Genomic DNA, 21,754 nt, shown 5'->3' on the forward strand with positions numbered 1-21,754 from the left:
GCCTTTGGGGGAAAAATTAATACTCTTATATAAATAAAATCAAATCTATCCATCCTTTTATTTTACAAAATAAGCAACACTGCCAGAGAAGCAGATAGAGTTATAAGTGAGGGCAGATCTCTTTTCTCAGTCTCACAAAATAACAATTGAACATAAATAAAACTGCACAGACCCCAAGCGAAGAAGGAAGTTCTAGCAAAAACAACCTTATACTTTCTCTGATACTTTTACAGAAAAGATGTAGTAGAGAACTTTTGTACCTTTAATGAGAAAACATTATTCGAAAACTATTTTTACAAACCTAAAAATTAAATACTTTTCAAAAAATCTATGCATAGCCAGAACTTTATAAGTAACACACCCATTCAACAATTATTAGGTACAATTCAGTATGTGGTCATCAAGTTGGAAAAAATATATATAGCCATCTATAAAGAAAAAAATAAAATATCCATCAATATCACAATATCAATGCCCATTTTTCATAGACAAGAAGTGAAATATTTCAACAAGCACTTGATCCTATGGAGTTCAAGCACACAGACTGTTCTGAGGTGCTGACAATGAGAGAAAGAAAAACATGCACACAAGTTACCATGTCTGAACAGTGGGTTGAGCACTTGGCCAGGAATGAAGAGAGATTAAGTCTTTTACTACCAACTGCCACTATCTTTTTGTTGTTGTTGCTGTTGTTAATCCTCACCTGAGGATATTTTTTCCATTGATTTTTTTTTTTTTAGAGACAGAGGAAGGGAGGGAGAGGGAGGGAGGGAGGGAGGGAAAGGGAGGGAGACACAGATGTGAGAGAGACATCTATGAGAGAGAGAGAGAGACATCGATTGGTTTCCTCCCACACAGCCTGGTTGAGGCAGGGATTGAATCTGCAACCCAGGTACATGCCCTTGATGGGAAGTGAACCCGTGAGCCACACCAGCCAGGACCCAACTGCCACTATCTTGACATGTAAGCCTACAAAGCTACTTATTCATGGCAATATTAATAATAAAATTTCTGTGAAATGTGGATGAGTGCCCTTTCTCTAAACATTCTAAGATACTCACAGAACTTTTCATAAGAATGGCCTAATTCAGTCTACCTTACACTCTAACTCTGAGTCATCAGTCAGAGCAATAGGTAAGAGCAATATGTAACCTCACATTTGAGGTAGATAGTACATTTTTAAAACTACAAAGGTCATTCATTCATAAATTCAACCATTCATCAAACAGTGCTATCTGCCAAACCCCATGACCGGCACTGGCAAAACACTGATGAAATGTCACTGTCCTAGCACAACTTACAGGACAATGGAAAATATGAATGAGAAAATACAGTTTGCAAGTAGGGAGTGCTACGGAAAAATGTCCTCTAGTTGATTATGTTTAAGTATATGCCATTTATTTAACAACTGAATTCCTATTTTATCAAAATGATTTTGACTAATTCTATAAATGGTATGATTCAAGTTAAAACTTGCACTATTATATCGGTATTTAGGACAATAACACATATATATGTTATTTTTGACCATTATATATATTTATGACAATTTTATATATATCTTGTTACCTGAAACCACATTCCAAAGAAGTATCTAGATAACATGAAAGAAATTATATTTAGGGCAGAACTAGACTGGTTTACTTTTTCCTCCCAAATTTGGTTTATACAACTATTTTAAATATTATTGTCTCTGATGTTAATAAAACCAAGATGTATTAAACTGTGTTAATTATTAATCATGATATCTAGAGCTCTCACATTTTCATGAGAGAAATACAGTGACCAAAATTTTCTAAAAAACTGTTACCACTATTATTTCATACAATGTTAAATTTTCTCACTGCATTACTTACTTTGCATAGTCTACTAGATGTGATCTAGCTAAAGTATGTTCTAAAGGAAGATGATCTTGGAAAAGTGCACAAAAACTAATTGAATTATAAGCAAGATAGAACACTTGCTCATTTTATATTTCCAAAGTTAAGTTAAATCTTTAAAAAAGGAAGTCCCTGAAAAATCTTACCACCAAGTACAACAATCCACTTCACAGAGAAGTTAAAAGGCTAATTTTATCAACTGAAACATGTAGGTTTTACAGCTGAAAGATTGGCGATATTAAGAAATTCATTGTGTAATTAAGTGGGAAAATGTCTGTGTGATTAAATGAAACACTATTCATGAAAACTGACAAAAGTATTCTCCTGGCCCAATAGCTCCTGAAATCTCGATTAGAAGCCAAACAAGAGATATGTTTTTTTTGCTGTGAGTACAAAAATCGGCCTCATGAGCAACAATTTCTCTTATTCTTTCTAAAACAGACCATTAGCTAATGAAAACTGAAAGCATCCTATATTTTTAGTCTTCAAACTAATAGAATTCCTCACAAATGGCTAAAAGGGTTTATGGGGATAATCATCAGATGAATATACAATAGCTACTTATTTCACTGGAAAATAGTTTATATTTAATAGAAAGTAGGCTATTCAGACCCCACCACAAAAGCAAACAAATTCAGAAACTCTTAATGGATTCATTGTCTGATCTTGATGAGAAGTATCTTTAATAAGCACTTGCTAGTCTCCCTGTAAGTTACTACAATACTACTAAGACTATGTTTCCCCCCCATCTTCAGTATGCTAATTCAGGTAACAGTGGATAAAAAATATTCTATGTAACACAAAATGATTCTATATGTAAACATTATTAATTGAAATATATGATATATGTATATATAACTTCGAAAAGTTGATTTTTTAAAAAGCCATCCGGCAAGCAAAACCCATATGCATGTTAATGACCCCATTTAATTTCCTTCAGAGAAACAAAAACCAAACCAAACAAAACCTGAAAACACTTTTCATATTAAAACACTGACAAAAGAAATAAAAGTAATTTTGAAATTAAGGAAGATATGTAAGGAACAGGATGTGAACACAGACATTTTCTGGGGTATCCTGGTTCTTGAATGTCTCCAAAAGCTTTTCACTTCATTTACAATCACAGCACTGACCTACCCTAGGCTATTAGTTCATGACTGAGTAAAGACCTAGATAAATATTTAAAAAACATTTACAGGTCAAATTAACAACAAAGCAAATTCTTCGCTGTCTCTCTCACACACAGACATAGACACACCTTTAAGCAACTTTCCACATTAGTTAAATAAATGTTGTAAGTATTCTTTATCTAAGGGAGGCCTGTGATGATGACAGTAAGGTAACAAATACAGTTTGATGCTTTTTAAGGGATCACTTTAAAATTGGTGACACAGGATTATCCTGATAACAACAACAAATACAAATCTTGTTGTAAAATCTTTGGCAGGAACTACCCTTGAACAACCTATTTTCATTCCTCAATCTTAAATGAAGTAAAAGAAGTTGAGAGGCTATGTAACATAGAGTCACAGCGTTAGTTAACAGCAAAAGTGGAAAGAGAGCCCACATTGCCAAGTGCCCTCTGGACAGCCCTTTCGGAGCAGCACAGTATATTCTTGTGCGGTGCAGGAAAGAGCACCCACCTGTTATGCCGACACTGCAGGTGACAGCGTGAGGTATTACTAATACCACACGGCAGACTCGCTCCTGCTCTTAGTAATGTTATACAGGTAGTTAGGCAGACACGAGCAGGGCAAGGACAATGGACCAGGCACAGAGACTCACCAGGGCAGAAAGCCCCAGGTGCCCGGCAAAGGGCAATACTGGGAATACAAGAACCTCACCCCCAGGGTAATTTATTCTCCCCTGGCATAGCTAGTCATGCAGTTTAGAACCTTTTCCTCCCTGAAGATACCATCTAGACCTCAGCTGTATCTCAGCCCCAGGCCCAGAAAAGCAGCAAAGCCACAAGTGACTGCTGTGGCTGCCTCAGGACCAGCTACACTGACTAATGACCCCCTGCCCTGGCACAGACAAATCAGTGGAGATGACAACCCTGAAAGAGCACACCTGAAAGGCTGATGAATATTCTATTGAGACACTCCCCTGAGAACTCCCCTAACATTTCCCCCAAGAAAGAGATAAATATGCTCAGGACAAAGGACACCAGCACCATCTCCATTACTCCAAGGGGACGCCATAAGACTTGGCAACCAGGGGACCAATGGGCAGCGACAGCTCATCCAGGCTTACCTCCTGAACTTGTCTCCAAGGTCCCTGAACCTGTCTCCAAGGCCTCCTTTTCCCCCTTCTGACTTTTCAGTGACCCAAAGCAGCCCAGCCTAGGCTCTCCTGTTACGTATTCTATGCTCTTCCTTGTTTCACTGTCCTAAGTATATTTTTGTTGCAGTCAAATTATTGCTTGCTTTTCTACACTTTGTCTCTTGATTGCAATCTTTCCCTTAAGAAGACAAGAACCAAGGTCTCCTCATCTCTCCGGTAACAGTAGCTTGGTGTAGTCTCTGCTTCGGTGGGGCTTCTCTCTTGCCCATCACAAGTGATATTCTTTCTTCCCAAAATCTTAAATGCCACTTTGATATAGCTGTTTAAATAATGTGAACTTCCTCTAATGCCCATGTATCAAGTTACAGTTTCTGTTGTGAAAATATTTTCACCTTTAAAAATACCAGAAGGTATCACACAACCTCCTTGCTAATATACTCTCATTAACAAAAAATCCAGTCAAGTAAGAATTTATTTTTCCCTATCAGAAACCTCTTCTGCAACAGCTTTATTTAATTTCTCCTTGCTCTCACAAAAATGGAGAGCAATTCATCATTGACCTCCCTCTATATAACAATATGGGCACACTTTAAAACTGCTATTAAAGCATTTTTTGGATAGTTTAATTTGATTTTTAAAAATATGGTGTTATCACAGAGGCTGTTTTAAGGTCATCATAAATATCTTAAGATAGTTGCAAATTTATTTCAGAAAAATTATTTACAAATAGTGCTGAAACTACTTGGCTCCTCTAGCCTCATGATACCTGGCATTTCAGTTGATCCATACTCAAGTGATGATGCCGAGGTTAAACATGTCTCCACCTGGACCAGAGGAAATTTATTACAGTATCATTAGGAATGTGTTCTGGTCTTTGTGGTTTTGACTTGGCTTAAAAATTCTCTGTTCTATATAATGCTATTTTCATTTTGAAAATAAAAAATAAATATTTTTGTTTCAGAGAGACTTGTACCAGTGATATTTTTTTTTTTTGTGGGGACAAAATGAATTGCAATCGAGGCAGAAATAAACAGCAGGTTCTGAGTCAAGACTTTTTACCATGGCCTAGATAGAGGTGGGAAGGGGTGTATATTTAGCTAGAATGTGACTGTACATGTCGTTTAAAACATCAAGTTTCTTTGATCTTCACAGAAATTAAATCAAATCAATATGGTGAAAATGATTACTTCATGATAATCAGAAAATCTGATTGGCTGTTCATGACATCATTGGAATTGCCAGGGCATGTTCCCTATATATGGCTGGTTACATATTTCCTTGATAAATAAAAATGTGGAAACATTAATATTACTTAATAATATAGATTAGATTTGAAGATAATGTTGACCTAGGAGTCTTCAACAGGACGTAGGGACGGGGGAACACCAAAGGACTTTTTTACTTTCTGCCTCAGAATTTATGACAGTGTGCATAGAATCTGATGTAATAATAGCAAAGTGTAAGTAAAAAAACAGTACTTTTGAGTTATCAACAGTAATAGAAAACACCTCGCACTTCAGACATTTTAGTCCAATGACTAATACTTAGAAAAACGTATGGTAAACAGAACTTACACAATCAAAATAGTTCAAAAACTTTAACCTAACACAAAAGGTAATACGAATCTATCTTCAAAACTTGGAATAGTTTTCACTGACAGTGAATTAGAAAATGTGGTTCAGAACAGCATTTATTTTTAATTATTATGTCTGGATTAGTATCTTAAATATGAATTAATTTTGTCCTTTCAAGGATATTAACTGTTACTTCTTAGGTTATGTTTTAGGGGAGAAATGGAAACTGAGAAAGTCTGTCCTACCTACCTACTTTAAATAACCCATTAAGTTCCTAGTGAATATAAGGCACCCCCTACTGAGGAACCGGGTAATAGCTATTATTAAGTTTTAGTCCAACTCTAAAGGCAGTTTATTTTATATTTTTAAAAACTGTTATAAGATTTTATCTCCCAAAAACAGTAATGTCAAACAGGATTATACTTTGAAGTCTATGATAAAAATACCTTCAGTGCTTTTCGGTTTTATTTTTAGAAATTAGAAGAATTAGCAGTTTGCTTTTTTTTTTTTTTTTTAAGCAACACTATTAGTTTTCCACTCAATACAAATTATTCCACTTAAATTTTTTTTTAAATCTTTCTAAAATATTATGTTAAAACTAATATTCAACAAAAGCCTAATGCTCAACATAAACTAAACTAGGATCTGAATGGTAACCTAATTTATCACTTAAGATACAATCACTAAGACAATGAAATGTTTGATTCCTCCTGGTCATCACAGCATCTACGTATCAGTCTCTAGGGCAATTTCACACACGTTTATCTCATGTCACTCATAGCAGCCTGCTTAACAGAGCTTTTTCCTTTAAGGGTGTTCCTGGTGTTTTGGATTAAAGTGAACAGTGGCTGCCATTCGGGCCACCCAAATTAGGTCACAGCAAAGATGAGCTGAAAATTTCCCAGAGAAAATATCAGATTGCAATGTGATAAGTAAAGCTGACACAAAACACTGCCTTATTTCCGTCTAAACATCCAGACTCTCGCATTTACTACTCGTGTGACCTTGGGCAAGTCACTGTACCTACCTGGGTCTCAGCTTCCTTACAGTAAAACGGGGATAAGAAGAGCACCCACCTCTCCTGACTGTTAACAGGATTAAGGCAAAGAGTTTAGAAACATGCTTGACACATAATAAGTGTTCACTGTTGCACATGCTACATTTTAGAGCTCGAGCCCACACACACATAAACAGAGTTAGTGATTGTATAAGTTACCGAATTATTTACTATAATAACAGTCTTGTTCTTTTTTTACCTATGACACTGGACTGTATTTAAATGCAGATGATTTGTCCACTTGGAAACTTTTAGTTGAGTCACTGGGTCTCAAGACACTGATGGTATGTCATGATATTCTTTATTACTGAATGTCATTAAAGTCAATCAACTCCCTCCAAAGATATCAGAGAACAGACAGACAGAGCACGCTAAGTGGTTTATTTTCCTTCACAATCCAATAAAACAATCTCTGTAACCATTGATGGTAATGATGCTAAATTTAGCACTTTTCAGTTTGCAAAACACTTTCAGTGCAATGGTGAAAGGGCTCCTCCTATGTCTTGCCTTTTCTTACTCTCAAAAGAATCCTGCCACGGAGAGCCACATTTCCCCCTGACCTCGTGCAGTAGCACCGTTCCTTTGGCCCATTTTCTCACAGGTAGTTGAAGTAGTGGAGGGAAATGAAGAAACCTGATTGATTGTTTTTTCAACACAAATTCACAGGAAATCTAGAGAAGTGAACATGTTTCACAAAGGCACTAAACATGCTTAAATTTCCTGAGTAAAAAGACAACTTGGTTACCGTCCCTTAAGCTTTCAAGTTTTGTCCACGTTTTACAGAAAATTCCAACGTTTCTGATCAGAAGAAGACTCACCACTCCTCAAGCTCTCCCCCAGGATCAGGGGCAGCAACAGCCACAAAACTCAGCTTTTCTCATACAGAATTCTCTCCTATGAAATCTTTACTTTGCAAATCAGAAGTATGGCAGTTTGACAGGGTAATGAAGGAACTCAAGTCAACAGGAGGTAGTTTCCTCCACCTTTAAGAATCAAGATCTAAATATAAAATCACAGATGTTGAAGCCCTGAAGGTACCGGGCTTCTAAGGCACTTTATAAAACAGCAAATAACCATAATAGTAAGAAGAAGAAAATAAAGTGATTTTGAAGTTTTTTAAATCCAGTCACCTAGATGACTGTTATTAAGGATGAGCAAGGGAAACACTATGTCAAATATAACAGTGCAGAATTTAGAAGTCCATGTCATTTACACTCGTTTCTCATGGGAAACAATTTGTGGCTTTGCAAATTCTGTTTTTATTTGGCCTTATTTTATCCTTAAGCGCTAATGGTGGGACTCCTCACCGCACTGGCCTCTGTTGGAAAGTAAAACATACCTCATAAATAGAATAGGATCTGTGCCAACCCTAACAGTTCTTGAGTCCCGTGCAGCAAATGCTTGATATTTAGGAACTTCTCTGTGCAGGGATGGACCTATCTTTGCCCCCTGTTGAGATGCAACTTCTGTGCTTACTCTCATAAATGAGGCCACCTCTAGTGACAATGAACCGGGCCCACCATTTTTACTTAATGTTTCATTCATTAAGCACCACTGAGTGCTATCAAGTGGCAGACATTCCTCGGCATTGAGGAGCCTATCGTCCAATCAAAAAATAATTTACTCCTAATCCCCTAGGGCATGAGCCCAAGATCTTTATTTTATAAAACCAGGATTACAACATGGAATGCCGCTCTTCAAAAATATGAACTCTTGGAAGAAAAAAGTTTACAAAACCAAATTCAATTAAGAAGGATAAGAAGACCATAAAAAAGAAAGAGCAGGAAAAGACTATAATTCACCGCTAAAGAAAATGCTGGGAGACAAACATGAAGAGAACAAGCTTTTCATGTTATGGAATGGCCTCTGCAGCAGAGTTCAAACCACGGCTCTGGTCCCTCCAGATGTCAGTGTGCATGATATAATAAATGGACTCCATGATGTCAGTTTCAGGCTTCATGGAAAAGTGCTGGAACTTTTCAAGCACCCTTTTGACCTCTTTATATCATGTCAGGCCGTACCCCATCAGGGCCCAGGTCCCCAGGAAGCTGGGAAGTGCCCCATGTGCCTGGATATTTCCCCCATTTATACTCATTCAAGTACAAACACTGCGTGACAGTCATATGAGAAGGTTCTACAAAGGAGACAATCTCCTTTCTACAACAGTGAAAAATTTCCTTTAATAAGAGTGCTCAGTAAAAATGAAGAATTCCCTACCTTGAACACATTAAGCTGTTGGTTGATGGTCTCTGTTTCCATAGCTACAGGGCCTTGAGACTCCTCAAGTTCTTCGGCCTTCTGAAGCAGAATAGAAAATTCCTTCAACTTGCTGTAGAATTCACCAAGACGCTCAATTGTCCCTTCAACCTGCTCTTCTCTGGCTTGTGCTCGGTCCAGCAACTTTTTGCACTGTTTGCTTAAAGCCTCCAAGTCCCTTTTGATTCCCACAAGATCAGGAGAGGTTTCTTCCGTGGCCAGCATCATCTTGCAGGTTTTGTTGGCATTGTCGTTGTTAGCTATGAGAGCTTCCAGTTTCTTCAGAAAGGCCGTAATAGCCTCCTTTTGCTTTTGCAACGTTTCCACATCTCTTCCCACTGGGGCCATGCTATCCAGTTCATCATCATACTCTGCAAACTGAGAAAACATTTCTCGGATGGTATTCTGGAAATGCCCAATGCCCTGAAGCTTGGTTTCTAAGAATGAACACTTCTCATCAACCTGCTGACTTAGGGCATTATGCTCTTGCGCTAAGGTTTCTGCTTGTAATAAAAGATCAGAGGCTCCCTTGGAGTCTGAGGCTTCCACCACAAGGTCCTGTGCAAGTCCCTTGGCCAAATCTACCTGTTGCTTCAAGGTCTGAAGAGATTTCTGCTGAGTCTGCAACATGGTCAGGTGTTTGTTACTGTAAGCCTGGGGTCCGAGGGAATCATGGACATCTAGCTGTTCCTTTGCACACTGAAGCTGCCTTTTAGCTTCTTTGGATACTTCTTGAAACTCTTTAAACTTCTGGGCCATGTTCTCCAAAGAGAATTTCTTACTGTGAAGTTGTTCAGTGACCATGTCGACCTTCTGGTTCAGTGATTTATTCTCATCTGTAACGACCTCCTTATCTGTCTCACAGGCACTGAGCAAGCTGTTGGCCGCGTTGTTCAGCAATTCTACCATCCCAAAGTGCTGGTCCATTTCCTTCTGCAGAGACTTTAACTTGGCAATCGAATTCTCTGTTTCAGCAGGATCCAGGTAGAATTTTATCTCCTCCAGGTTATTCTGACATTTATCTATCCATGGCCGGAGAGTCTCTACATGCTCTTTATACTTGAGGGCTTTCCCCAATGAATCTTTTACCTTGTCTTCTCTTTCTTTCACCTGCTTATTAAATCCATCCCAATTGGTTTTAATTGTGTTTAGTTGTAACTGTAAGGCTGCCTTTTCAGACCCTTGTGTTTTTAATAACAGATTTTCACCTTCTGCAATGGTTCTTTCGTAAATACTGCACTGAGTAGTCAAAGTTTTACTAAAGTCTTTCTGATCTTTAATTAAGGACTCCAAGACGTCAAGTTTGGCTGATATTGGGTGAGACTTGTTCAGCTCTTCTTTCTTCGTATCCAGCCAAGCCTGAAAATCTCTGGACATCTGCTGAAATTGATGAGAGCTCGCACAGGCCGACCGAAGGTGCTGGACATGATTCTCTAAAAATGAAATCACAGGCATGTTTATTTTCCATCAAAATGCTGATACAACCTATGAAAAGCTAAAAGGAAAATCACGAAATAAATGTATAGGACTGTCCAAAAGCAAGGGTTTTCTCAGCGCTGACTTGTAAGAACTGCAAGTGAGCTTAAGTTATTGACAAAGGGGGAAAGGAAGCAAGAGGTAGGAGCGGCAACAAGAAAAGAGACAGTCAAGGCGAGGGGGGGGAGAGGAGAGGTCCCCAACAGACGACAGCATCAGTGAAACTGCATAAAGGTGCGGTGGCGGAGGACAGGTGGAGGGCAGTCACACACGCCGCCTGATGTGCAGAGTCGTCTCCGCTCCCGTAAGTGGACGCGACCACTGTTCACAGTTCTACGTATGCTGATAGAAAACCTATCTCTTATCAAATATGACTGCCTCACTTCTATGATTTTTACATCATTGCGGAGACAATTTAATGAAGCACAAGGAGTGGCATGGGTTTGGGTCTCGCCTCAACCTCTCGGGGCCTGGAAAACCCTGCGCAAAAGGGTTAACCCTCTAAGCCTCGTATCCCCAAATGTAAACTGGCAACATTAATAAAAGTTGTTGTGGCCATTGAGGGATAGTCCATGTAAAGTTCTTAGCTTAATGCCTGTCACATAAAAGTGTCCATGGCAGTAATAATCGTCATCATGATCTTAATAGCTAATGTTATCAATATACCCTGTCAAAGTAAAGGTGTAAGCCCAACAGATTGTTTTGATCAATAAGCAAATCCAATCAACAAAAAAATATAAACGGAGTGTTTACTAGTTGCGAGACACCTAGTGTTACTTTTCAAACGGGACAGACGTAACAGTCACATGTGCTTTTCCTTGGCAGGCCCTTCTGAAGTCCACTAATTCACTACCGCTGCCTCTGGCAAACACTGCTCCACGTGTCACAGGATCAGGGCCACAACGGCTGAGAGGAAAATAGAGCCAAATGCTTCTCTCACCCATTTCTCTAGAAATGCGAATTTCTGTGACAGGGTCAGGCAAAATAACTGCAGATGACAAAATGATGCAAAGCCTTTTAAATAAGGCCATTTGTCTGTTTTCCTGGTGAAATAAGTCTGTCACACAGCAAAAATGTTTACATCTTTTAAAAATCAATGTGGGTCCGGCCAGGCGTGGCTCAGCAGTTAAGCATCGACCTAGGACCCAGGAGATCAAAGTTCGATTCCCGGTCAGGGCACATGCCCGGGTTGCGGGCGCGATCCCCAGTCGGGGGCGTGCAGGAGGCAGCAGATCAATGACTTTCTCATCACTGATGTTTCTCTCTCTCTCTCTCCCTCTCCCTTCCTCTCTCTGAAATCAATAAAGATATATTTTAAAAAATAAAAAAAATAAAAATCAACGTGGAATACCTGAAATTTTCATGGGCCTTCGTTAAGTGGATTTTGCCAACACTGTCCCTCCCTTGTCTGCGTGGAGTGACCCTCACATTGTGTGCACATGCACACACCTGCTCTCAGTAGTGGTGTGAGTGGCCTCCTCTCCACTTATGCTCCAGATGGGGACAGATTCTCTCTAGGGTCCCAGATTACTGGCAATAGCTTGGAAATAGGCCATCTACGATCTCTATTTCTAGGAAATTTATGTGTTAAAAGAAGAGACACAAACCTGCTTTTTGTTCAATCTCCTTAAATGATTTTACGATGCCCTCTAGTTGCCTGCTAAGTTCTGCTTTCAGGTACTCTTCTTTAACCAGGGCTGACAAATCCTCACAGAGAGCCTGGGCCACCTTTATCTGCTTCGCTTCCTGATCTATTTCCTGCTTCACTTTTTGGGCTGTTTCCAACTGCTGGCTCATAGCATCAGGGTGTGTGCTCACGGCCACACTGCTGCTGAGTTTGTTATCCAGATCACCCAGTTTATCAGAAAGGCTTCTCAGCAGGCTTTGATATTGTGTGCTTTTAACAATGGCTTGGTCAATCCAGTCACATCTGTCACTCAACTGTCCTGTTAGGCTGTCCCACTTCTGGGTCACAGCTGCTAGCTGCTCTTTCACAATCCCATGGAAAGCGGGGTGTTCACCAGGTCGGCTCAGGATGCCCTGACCAGCTGCTGTGAGCTGCTCATACTGAGGTTTCCGGGTATCAAATTCCTGCAGCAGAATCTAAGGTGAAGAGGTAATGAGGGTAGATAAACACACAAATTATTGAATAATTAATTGCAGAAAACACAGCTTTAAGTTTCTAAAGAGACAGAAATGCTACTGATTTATCTCGTTTTTATTTTTGAGATTTAGTTACTGCTTTCCTAGGTTTTATTTTGAGGGCAGTGCAATTACCTTAAAGTAATCCAAAAAGCTCTGGTACTTCACAGAGATAATATTTTACCCAAAATAAGATCCCCCAAAGGGGAAAGCAAAGGGAATAAATATTTTCAGCAGTCTGGGCCAAAGGAACAAAAATTCATGTACCAATTTTCATATACAAAGGGAAACCCTGCTATTGGACAAGTTCTCATCACACTACCACAAATTTGTTTTTCCTACTTGTACTTTTCCCTTTGTAGGATTTTTAAAATTACAGCATTTTACACCAAAGGGTTTTAGGCTAGATTAACTCACGGGGCATTGATTTACAAAGGTTCTTTTCACATAAGATTTATTGACAGTTTTTATAATAATGGTTTTAGCCAATAAGTCATGTTGCTCAGAATGCGCAAGCTCAGCACTGGCTCTCATTACAAAACGAACGATCCAAACATTTCCTTTTCTTTCATACAATATTTTATCTATCTCTGAGAGACTACCAAGATTGGGGGCAATTATTTCTCCCTGTTTATTTGCAGCTTTTGTTGCCATTCTCTTCAGATTAAAAATGTACATGGATTTGTATCTTTAGCGGACAGGATCAGCCTCACTGCTCTAATACCACTAAAGAAATCTCTCATTGTGCCCTAATCACACATAAAGAAATCTCATGGCAACCACAGCGGAGCTTCTGCTGGTACGGCCAGGCTGACTTAACTGTTATGGATTTTTTTTTCCTCCCCTTGTGGATTTATGTGCTTATAAACGGACTAGTCTAACTAACCCTCTGGGTTTCAAGGTTCCCTCTCCACTTCCCTTATTCTTTCTCTCCCTCTTCTTCTGCTTCTCCCCCCATCAAGGCTGTATTGCGTGAGTTTTAGAAGTTTCTTTATCTACTCCCATACTCGAAATAAACAAAACCTCAAAGGAGTAATTTCTAAACAATAAAAAGCATATACTAGCTTCTCATAAAAAGGTTATTACTTATACGATCACATTAATACTTCAAAGAAGGCCCTCTGTAACGAGAGTCTGCACAAACCATAATCCGACTGAAATGATCAAGGGACCTGACCCACTCCCGGGCTCAGTAGGCTACTCTGGGATGCCTCACAGCTTTGGCTCTCTGGGGTTTCTCATTAACCTCAGGACGGTATCTTAGGGGCATCTGAAACATTACAAATACGCTCGAAGGCGGCTAAAGCACATACTGTCCAAAGCTAATATATCTGTGATGAAAACATTTGCCTTGTTAAGTCAAGCGATACTCACCTGCACCTGCTGCCTTTGTGTGTTTAGCATATTTGGGTCAATGGACAGGGGCCCGAGAACACTGACCATCAGTTCTTTTTCCACAAGCCACTGTTTTAACTGAGCCTCTACGGTCTGGAATTGAGTCAGGTTATTAGAGGATTCTTCCAGTTTTTGTTGTCTATCAACTGTTAATTGATTGAGTTCTTGCCACTTAGAGTCTAAAAGAAAATGGAAAGCTGGTGTTTGGTTTTTATACACTTAACATGACTCTACAGGAAGACTACAGGATGTGACTCAGAGTGATATATAATGGCTATCATTCCGTATTTATAACTTCTTACAGAGTTCATTAAAGTCTACCCTAAGAGAATGAACTGCATTTATTGATAACAGATTTTATGGCCCTGATGGCTGTGTGTCAAATGAAGTAAAAGGAACGTAAATTTGAATCTGATTTTAGCAGATAATGAAGAGTATGGAATATTCCCTAAAGCAAAGAGGATCCTGAGCTCCCTCATTCCTTCTAGAAGTCCTCTAGACTCTGTTAATTCAACTGTAACTGACCTGCCAGAACAATGAACATTAATCTTTTTCTTTAATATTAAATCTCTAATGATCAGTTCTAGGCAAATGACAACCAAATTTTTGTATCTATAGGCAACCATTCTCTTCCATTCAAGTTGCATGTTAGTAACCAGCTGCTTGAAAGTTACACTAGGAAATCCCACCAACCCTTTAAACTCAACATTAAAAAAACACACACCCAACTCATTACTTGACTCTGGATGGTGAACACACAATGCAATATACAGATGATGTATCTTAGAATTATGCATATGAAACCTATATAATCTTATGAACTAACGTCACCCCAATAAACTTAATAAAATTTTTAAAAACTCACTGTATTCCTATAGAAATTGGTGGGCTTTTCTGACTTTTAGATTTCTTTCAAAGGTTATTCTCTCCCCCATGTCACTGAGATGCAATAATTCAGAATGCTCATGATTCTCCTAACTCTCCTATATCCTTAATCCTAAAACTTTAAACCCATCTTTTACATTTCCAATGCCCTAACTCCATTTTAGGCCTCATCATGGTTTGCCCAGACCAGTGGCTCTCAAACTTTAGCTACATTAAAGTCACCTGGAGGAATGATTAACACAGGTTGCTGGGCCCACTCCCAGAGTTTCTGACTCAGGAGGTCTGAAGTGGGGCCTGAAATTTTCTAGCAAGTTCCCAGGTGCTGCTGCTGCTGCTCCCAGGAACACACTTTGAGAGCTACTGAAACGACCTGGACTACCAGTCTTCTGATTTCCCTGCCATTAGTGTTCCTCAGCTGCAGTCCATTTGCTTCTAAAATAATTTCTCTAAAAAAAAAAAAAAAAATCACTTTTAAATATGTCACTTCCTGTGCTAAAATCCTTGAATAACTAACTCCTCACCACCTAGATGATAAAATCTGAAAACCTCTGCTTGACATTCAGGACCTTTCACAAACCAACCCTGGTCTACTAATCTTAGAGGTTTTGCACTTCAGAATGAATCCTCTGATCTAGCCCTGCTGATCTTACCAATATCACCCAAACAGGCTTCTGCTCACACAGACCCCTACCTGACATGTTCTGCCTCCTCCCCATGTATCCCAGCTCTACCCTTCCCTCACAACTCCTCTGGATTTTACCCTTTGCTAGGAAGCCTTTCTTGTCCTCCCCACCCTCCAGAGGGCCTGCTCCTGAAGCCAAGTTATTGGTCAGCATTTGAACATAACACACACTCAATAAACATTCACTGAGGGATATAAGTAATTGACCTGATGGATATTTTTCAGCTAGCATACTATATACTAAAGGCCTGATTTTAATAGACACCCCCCCACCCCCAAACCTTATCTAATGGTATCATTCTATAGGACAAGTTGTAGTCAAATACAATCTGATAAAAGTCAAAACAATAAACTGAGAGGGAGAAACACCTAAATCTTATTGGGAAGCTTTTCTGAAACACACATTCTTCATTCCCACCCCTATTGTAAAATGTCTTAATACTATTCTCCCAAGTAACTCTGATATCCAGGGTGAGAGCCGCTGAATTACAGACAAATTCATTATAATGCAACAGGACTCTCTACAGTTGGATTAAATACACCATGGAACATTAAGATCGCTTAGGATAACCTTTTTCAAACTAAAACATACTTACAGATTTCTAAATTTATCACAGCATACCTGACTCTAAGGAATGACAATTTTCAGGCAAATATAATGGAATGATGGAGAGTAAAATAATTCTTACTATCATCATAGCAAACACATAGCCTTTACTATGTGTCAGATATTAGTCATCTGAGCTGTATACACACTATCCCGCTGAATTCTGGAAAGCAATTCTATGCAGCAGGAAAATTAGTATCATTGTCTGACACTCATTTTCCACATTGTTATATTAATGAAATGGGGTGTTAGGGTAATAGGGCTTGTGAAAATTCTTTACCAAGGAGGAACAGCTTATACAGGGGCAGGACTGATATGGGAGGATAACTCTGGATAAAGAAGCAAAACCACGAGACTTCTGTGGGGAGCTACTTTTTAATACTGGTTGGGGGAGAGAAGAAGAGCATGGAGGAAGAGCTGGAGAAGCACCAAAAGGAACCTCATGGGAGAGAAAGGAGCCTACCTTTTCCAGACAAAGAAACTAAAAGGAATATTTAAGTTAAAATATAACAAAGCATAAAAAATTAGAAGCACCAAAAATCTAGTAAAAAATAAGCAATAATGAAAACATGTTACTCAATGCACAGCATGTGATTAACTAGTATGTACCTTCTTTATAAAAATAAATTTAAAAAATAACAGAATAAGAAATTTAGTTATTGTGTGCAGCAAAAATCCAAAAAATACCCACAAGATAAACTATGCCAAGTTAGCACAATTTAATTTGAAATGACACTTTTAAATATACAAAAATACACAGTGAAACAGTAAAGCAAATCCCAAAATAAGTGAGACCATTGCATAAATGTTTTCTGATCAAGATTAGTACTTAAAAAGAAAAAGTGAGCTTCTGTTCATGGAGTCTGGTATAAGTAACATCACATACCTATCTCCGTCAACATCTGTTTCCATTTGGGGGCCTCAGGAGTATTCGGGTTCTCCTCCAGCAGCTCTGTCAATTTGTCTTTCAATTCCTGCACTTTGTTTACATTTTGCTTCAGTTCTGCCTCAAATGACTAATAAGGAGGGAAAAATAAAGTAACTGCATTAAAGTCTGTCAACATCAAAAGACAAAAAAAACACACTTATGATAGAGAACGTCTTTCTCTCGCATGACCAAAAGAGGAAAAATGCCACTGTGAAATGCTGAAGTGGGTGAGGGCCTGGATTCAACAGTTAGTTACTTCCCTTCTGGTTCGCACTAGTCTTCAATTACCTGATAAAAGAATTCCAAAGAGTAATGCTATAGCTATAGAGATAATGACCTATCCCCATTACCTAGGGAGAATTTCATATTATTCTCAAACAAATCCTTTTTTGGGGGGGGGGGGGGGAGATGACATCAGAAAGACTGAAATTAACAAGATAATCACAGGTGGAGGTGGGCAAAGGTGGGAAAATAGTGACAGAAAGAGACTTTGCTGGGGGGCAATGGGCACATGAAGCGGTGTGCAGGTGAGGTTTTGTTGAAACCTGTATGGTTTTCCCACACCAATGTCACCCCAATAAATTCAATTAAAAAATAATAATAATAAAATACAATCCTTGTCAGATAATTTAAAATCGGAAGGAAGGGAGGAAGGGAAAGAGGGGAGGGGAGGGGAGGGGAGGGGAGGGGAGGGGAGGGGAGGGGAGGGGAGGGGAGGGGAGGGGAGGGGAGGGGAGGGGAGGGGAGGGGAGGGGAGGGGAGGGGAGGGGAGGGGAGGGGAGGGGAGGGGAGGGGAGGGGAACCAGTGTTGACAAGACCGCCAGATTTGAGACTGTGGTAGTGAATAAGCACTTTTCTGGACAACACGATACAGAGTTCAAATATAGGTTAGCAATTTGTGGACATTTCTGCCATCACTGCCACAATGTAAAACCATTTTCCCAACACTGACAGTTGTAGAAAGAAACACTGTCTATGAAAGAAGGGGAAGCATGAGCTCCCCTATTTCATACTAGACAGAATAGATCCCTAATACACTTAGCTCTTAAATAAATCTTTTCCAATAGATGATGGGTTAAAATCCCAGACTTAAACTGACTTAAAAGTGGCAAAGCTGCTTATCCCAACAGTTCACTCAGTTTTATAATGTCTGTGTGCAGAAACAGGTGATTGTTATGATCAGTCTCTACAGAAAGGCACATTAAAAAAACTGGCAAATTATTTGCTGAAGCTTATGGAGCAAGAAATCAGAACAGGCCCCCTGAGCATCGGGGCTCAGTTCTGAAGGCGAGTCTGTTCTCTTCCATGTCTTCAGTAAGTGTACCCCTGGAATCTACCTTATTCTGCTCAACTTGGGTCTTCACAGCTTCCGTGTCCGTAGGGGTAGGTGCCTGCTGCCACGTTGCCGCAGTTTTGTTCATCTTCTGTAGCCACTGCATCATTGCACTTGATTCTTCCTGAGCTTTTTGCAATTTGGTGAGTTTAGTACTCAGTTCAGTTATTTTGTCCTTAAGTAAGAGGCCAAGATCTTCATAACCATGGCTTATATCAGTCATATCTTTTTTAATAGCTGTTAATCCTAAGAAGAATAAAAATTTTTACATGAACATATTTTCAGGATGGTTAGAGCAGAGCTCTAGAAAGAAAAGTTGGCTGACATTCCCTTCTACTTTGTCAATATTAAGCCCACTATGATCAAGTCATAGAATTTTTGGAAGTAAAGGGTGAGATCATCTTATAATGCTGTTTAATGACAAAAATAATTTAGAGACATTACATCTGAAATGAAATAGGTATTTTAAATAGAATAAAAAACAAAAATCATGAAATATTACTTCCTAATTCTTCAGGCATCAAACTCAGGGAAGTAGCTGAAATAATATGTCAAGTGACAAAATATCACAGATTAATCAAGAAGAAGGAAACATAACCAAATGCCAAATTGAACTCCTGATTTCACTAATTTCAGATGAACAAAATTTCATTGGATGTCCTATAAATATGATATTTATGGAGAATGTGACTATTAGATAAATATCATTTCAATTCAAGTTTGAAATGTCAATATAACTACTATTCACCTTTAAAACGATCTCCTCTCAAAAAAGAATACCAATTTATTTCAATCAATAAGCACTTAAAGTTACTATTCACCTTTATTTGCCAAAATTTCCTGAGTATCTGTGGCTGGCCCTTCACCATTTAATATTACTCCACCTGCAAAAATATTAATACTGAAGTCATCATAAATTTCCATTGTATTTATATACATTAATAGTAGATGACATTAAATCAAACCCCTGTCAGCAGTAATCATCTAAGCATGTTATTACTATTTGAAAATGTAACATATTGATTCAATTTCAAAATTAAATGAAGGTACAAAATCCCAAAGATCAAGCCATGCCCTCTCTCCTATACAAAATTTATTTTTAAAGTAGTAACAGGATCACTTTAAACATTACAGTTTCATTAAATTAAGATTATATACATTGCTCATTAATTATACATTTATAATACAATTCTGTGATGAAGTTTCTTTGTTGGTAAAGTTACTTTAGTGATGAAGTCTCCAAAGCTCAGAAGTTGCTCAATATGTGTGCTGCACAGAGCATACATGATTGACAGACAAAAAGAGCTTCTGCCTTACTTAAGGAATTAAAAATTGTCTGCTGCAGGTACATAGTGTTAGCATGAGTTGAACAGAGGCACAGTGATGTAAAATAACATGATAGAAAAGTTAGAAGTAAAAACACAGCCCTATTACTAAACTCACATCATATCAACACAAAAAGAGGAGAGCACAGTGGCTATGTGAGTGCCTGGGCTTTGGCATATGACTCACCTAAATTTAAATCCCAGCCCCACTAATTACTAGCTGTGTGAATGGACAAATTAATCACCCCTTGGCCAAACTGATGGAGATGATAATACCTGTCTTGTGAGACTACTATAAGAATTAAACACAGTAAACCTGTTGCCTACAAAATAGAAACTGTTTGGTGAGTAGTAATTATTATTTCTCTTTAATTATATAAACATGTAGCATTGGTACTTTTTTTATCATCAAAATATTAAACAAATAATTAGAATTTCTTATTCAAGTATGTATTGCCTACCTATCCAAAACACAGACATTTCCCAAAACTAAGCACATGAGAACGAGTCTAAATAAACAAAAACATTTAAATATCTGAACCTTAATCTAAGTTTTGTCTCTTTAAAAAAAAAAAAAAAAAATCACACACAAATGGCATTTCAGATGGAAGCGAAAATATCCCATAGATGCTCAAGATTAATTCCTACTATGCTTAGTAGTCATCAAGAATGGGGAAAAAATATATTTTACTATTGCAAATATAAAGTGGACATGAAGAACTAAAATAAAACACAATAGAATTCCTTTTCTTAAAAATAAATGACATTTCAGGAAATCTGATTGGGAGAGAAAGGAGAGAGCATCACACCATATATAATATGAGTATCCCCTGAAATGGGATTAATAGAGTGGAATAAAAGGTTGGTTGAGAGGCCCAGCTGGAACATCTCCCACAATGGGGACAGCTGGGGGGCTGGGCTGAACAGATAAACCACAGAAACTCTCAGAATAAAGATATGAGATCTGCCTTCTGCCTATTCTTGGGTTTAAAAACAAAACCTGATATTGACAACAATATAAGTATGTTTTGAACTTAAAACTGTTCCCACAACTTAAATTAATTTTAGAATCATTCTTTATACACGAGTCTCCCTTTCTGTTGGGGAGAGTGATTCAACCATGATAAAGATTGTGATTTAGAGATACTGGTTAAAATATTATATAATTATTTTCTTTGAGGAACTGTGTAAGGAATAAAGGCAGACGGAAATAAAATGAGAGGTCCACTCTACAGAAAAGAACCAGTTTCCTTCCCTCACTTCTTCTTTCCCAGGAGACCAGACTCATTTCTTTATCAAATATTTCAAAGAGAATTTTAACATCTCCATTAATTAAGAGTAAAAAAAACCCCACAAAGTGAAATCTGATCTTTCCCCTTCACCAATATAATGTTCCTCATTCTTACAAGTTAATTTGGCTACATTTTAGTTGTAATCTTTAATAAAATAAAACCTAAGAGGGATCTGAAATTTGATGAGCACAGATACTTTTCCATGGCAGCTTTTATTTAGCATGTTTATAGATGCCATTTTGCCTGCTATGTTCCCTTTATATTTCTGAGATTATTTTATAAATTAATTTAAAAAGGAACACACACAAATAAAATGAACATTAGTGAGCCCAATTCTCACGGTTTTTGCCACGAATGGAAATAAAGCACCTACCTGATTTAACTGCTGCTATTGCCTTCGCAGGGGTAGTCACGGCACTTATTAGATTACATAGTGAAATCCCACTGTCATTTACTTTCTGAATCTCTGGTGCTTTTAAACTCCACTCTTCTTGTAATTTCTTGAGGTATAAAAACACATTATTTTTCAGTCTTTGCGATGTTTTCGAAGTTACACATTATAATCCGATTTCTTAAACACGTTTTAAAACAATAATGATTGTGGGTCCCAATTCGTGGGGGAGCGGATGGAAGAAAAAG

General features: G+C 38.3%; 1 protein-coding gene across 5 annotated transcripts in view; it reads right to left on the reverse strand.

Moving 5' to 3' along the window:
• Positions 1-21,754, reverse strand: part of DST (dystonin) — a 399,279-nt gene that overhangs the window by 77,591 nt on the left and 299,934 nt on the right. For all 5 annotated transcript variants that reach the window (XM_087817457.1, XM_087817456.1, XM_087817454.1 and 2 more), the window contains 7 exons: positions 21,489-21,615; positions 19,320-19,382; positions 18,503-18,744; positions 17,124-17,253; positions 14,043-14,242; positions 12,134-12,629; positions 9,012-10,483 (listed from right to left, as the gene is read on the reverse strand). In XM_087817457.1, the coding sequence (XP_087673583.1) occupies positions 9,012-10,483; positions 12,134-12,629; positions 14,043-14,242; positions 17,124-17,253; positions 18,503-18,744; positions 19,320-19,382; positions 21,489-21,615 (2,730 nt within the window). The remainder of the gene's footprint in view (positions 1-9,011; positions 10,484-12,133; positions 12,630-14,042; positions 14,243-17,123; positions 17,254-18,502; positions 18,745-19,319; positions 19,383-21,488; positions 21,616-21,754) is intronic.

This window comes from Miniopterus natalensis, chromosome 5, assembly GCF_054644295.1.
Source record: "Miniopterus natalensis isolate mMinNat1 chromosome 5, mMinNat1.hap1, whole genome shotgun sequence".
Lineage (NCBI taxonomy): Eukaryota > Metazoa > Chordata > Mammalia > Chiroptera > Miniopteridae > Miniopterus > Miniopterus natalensis.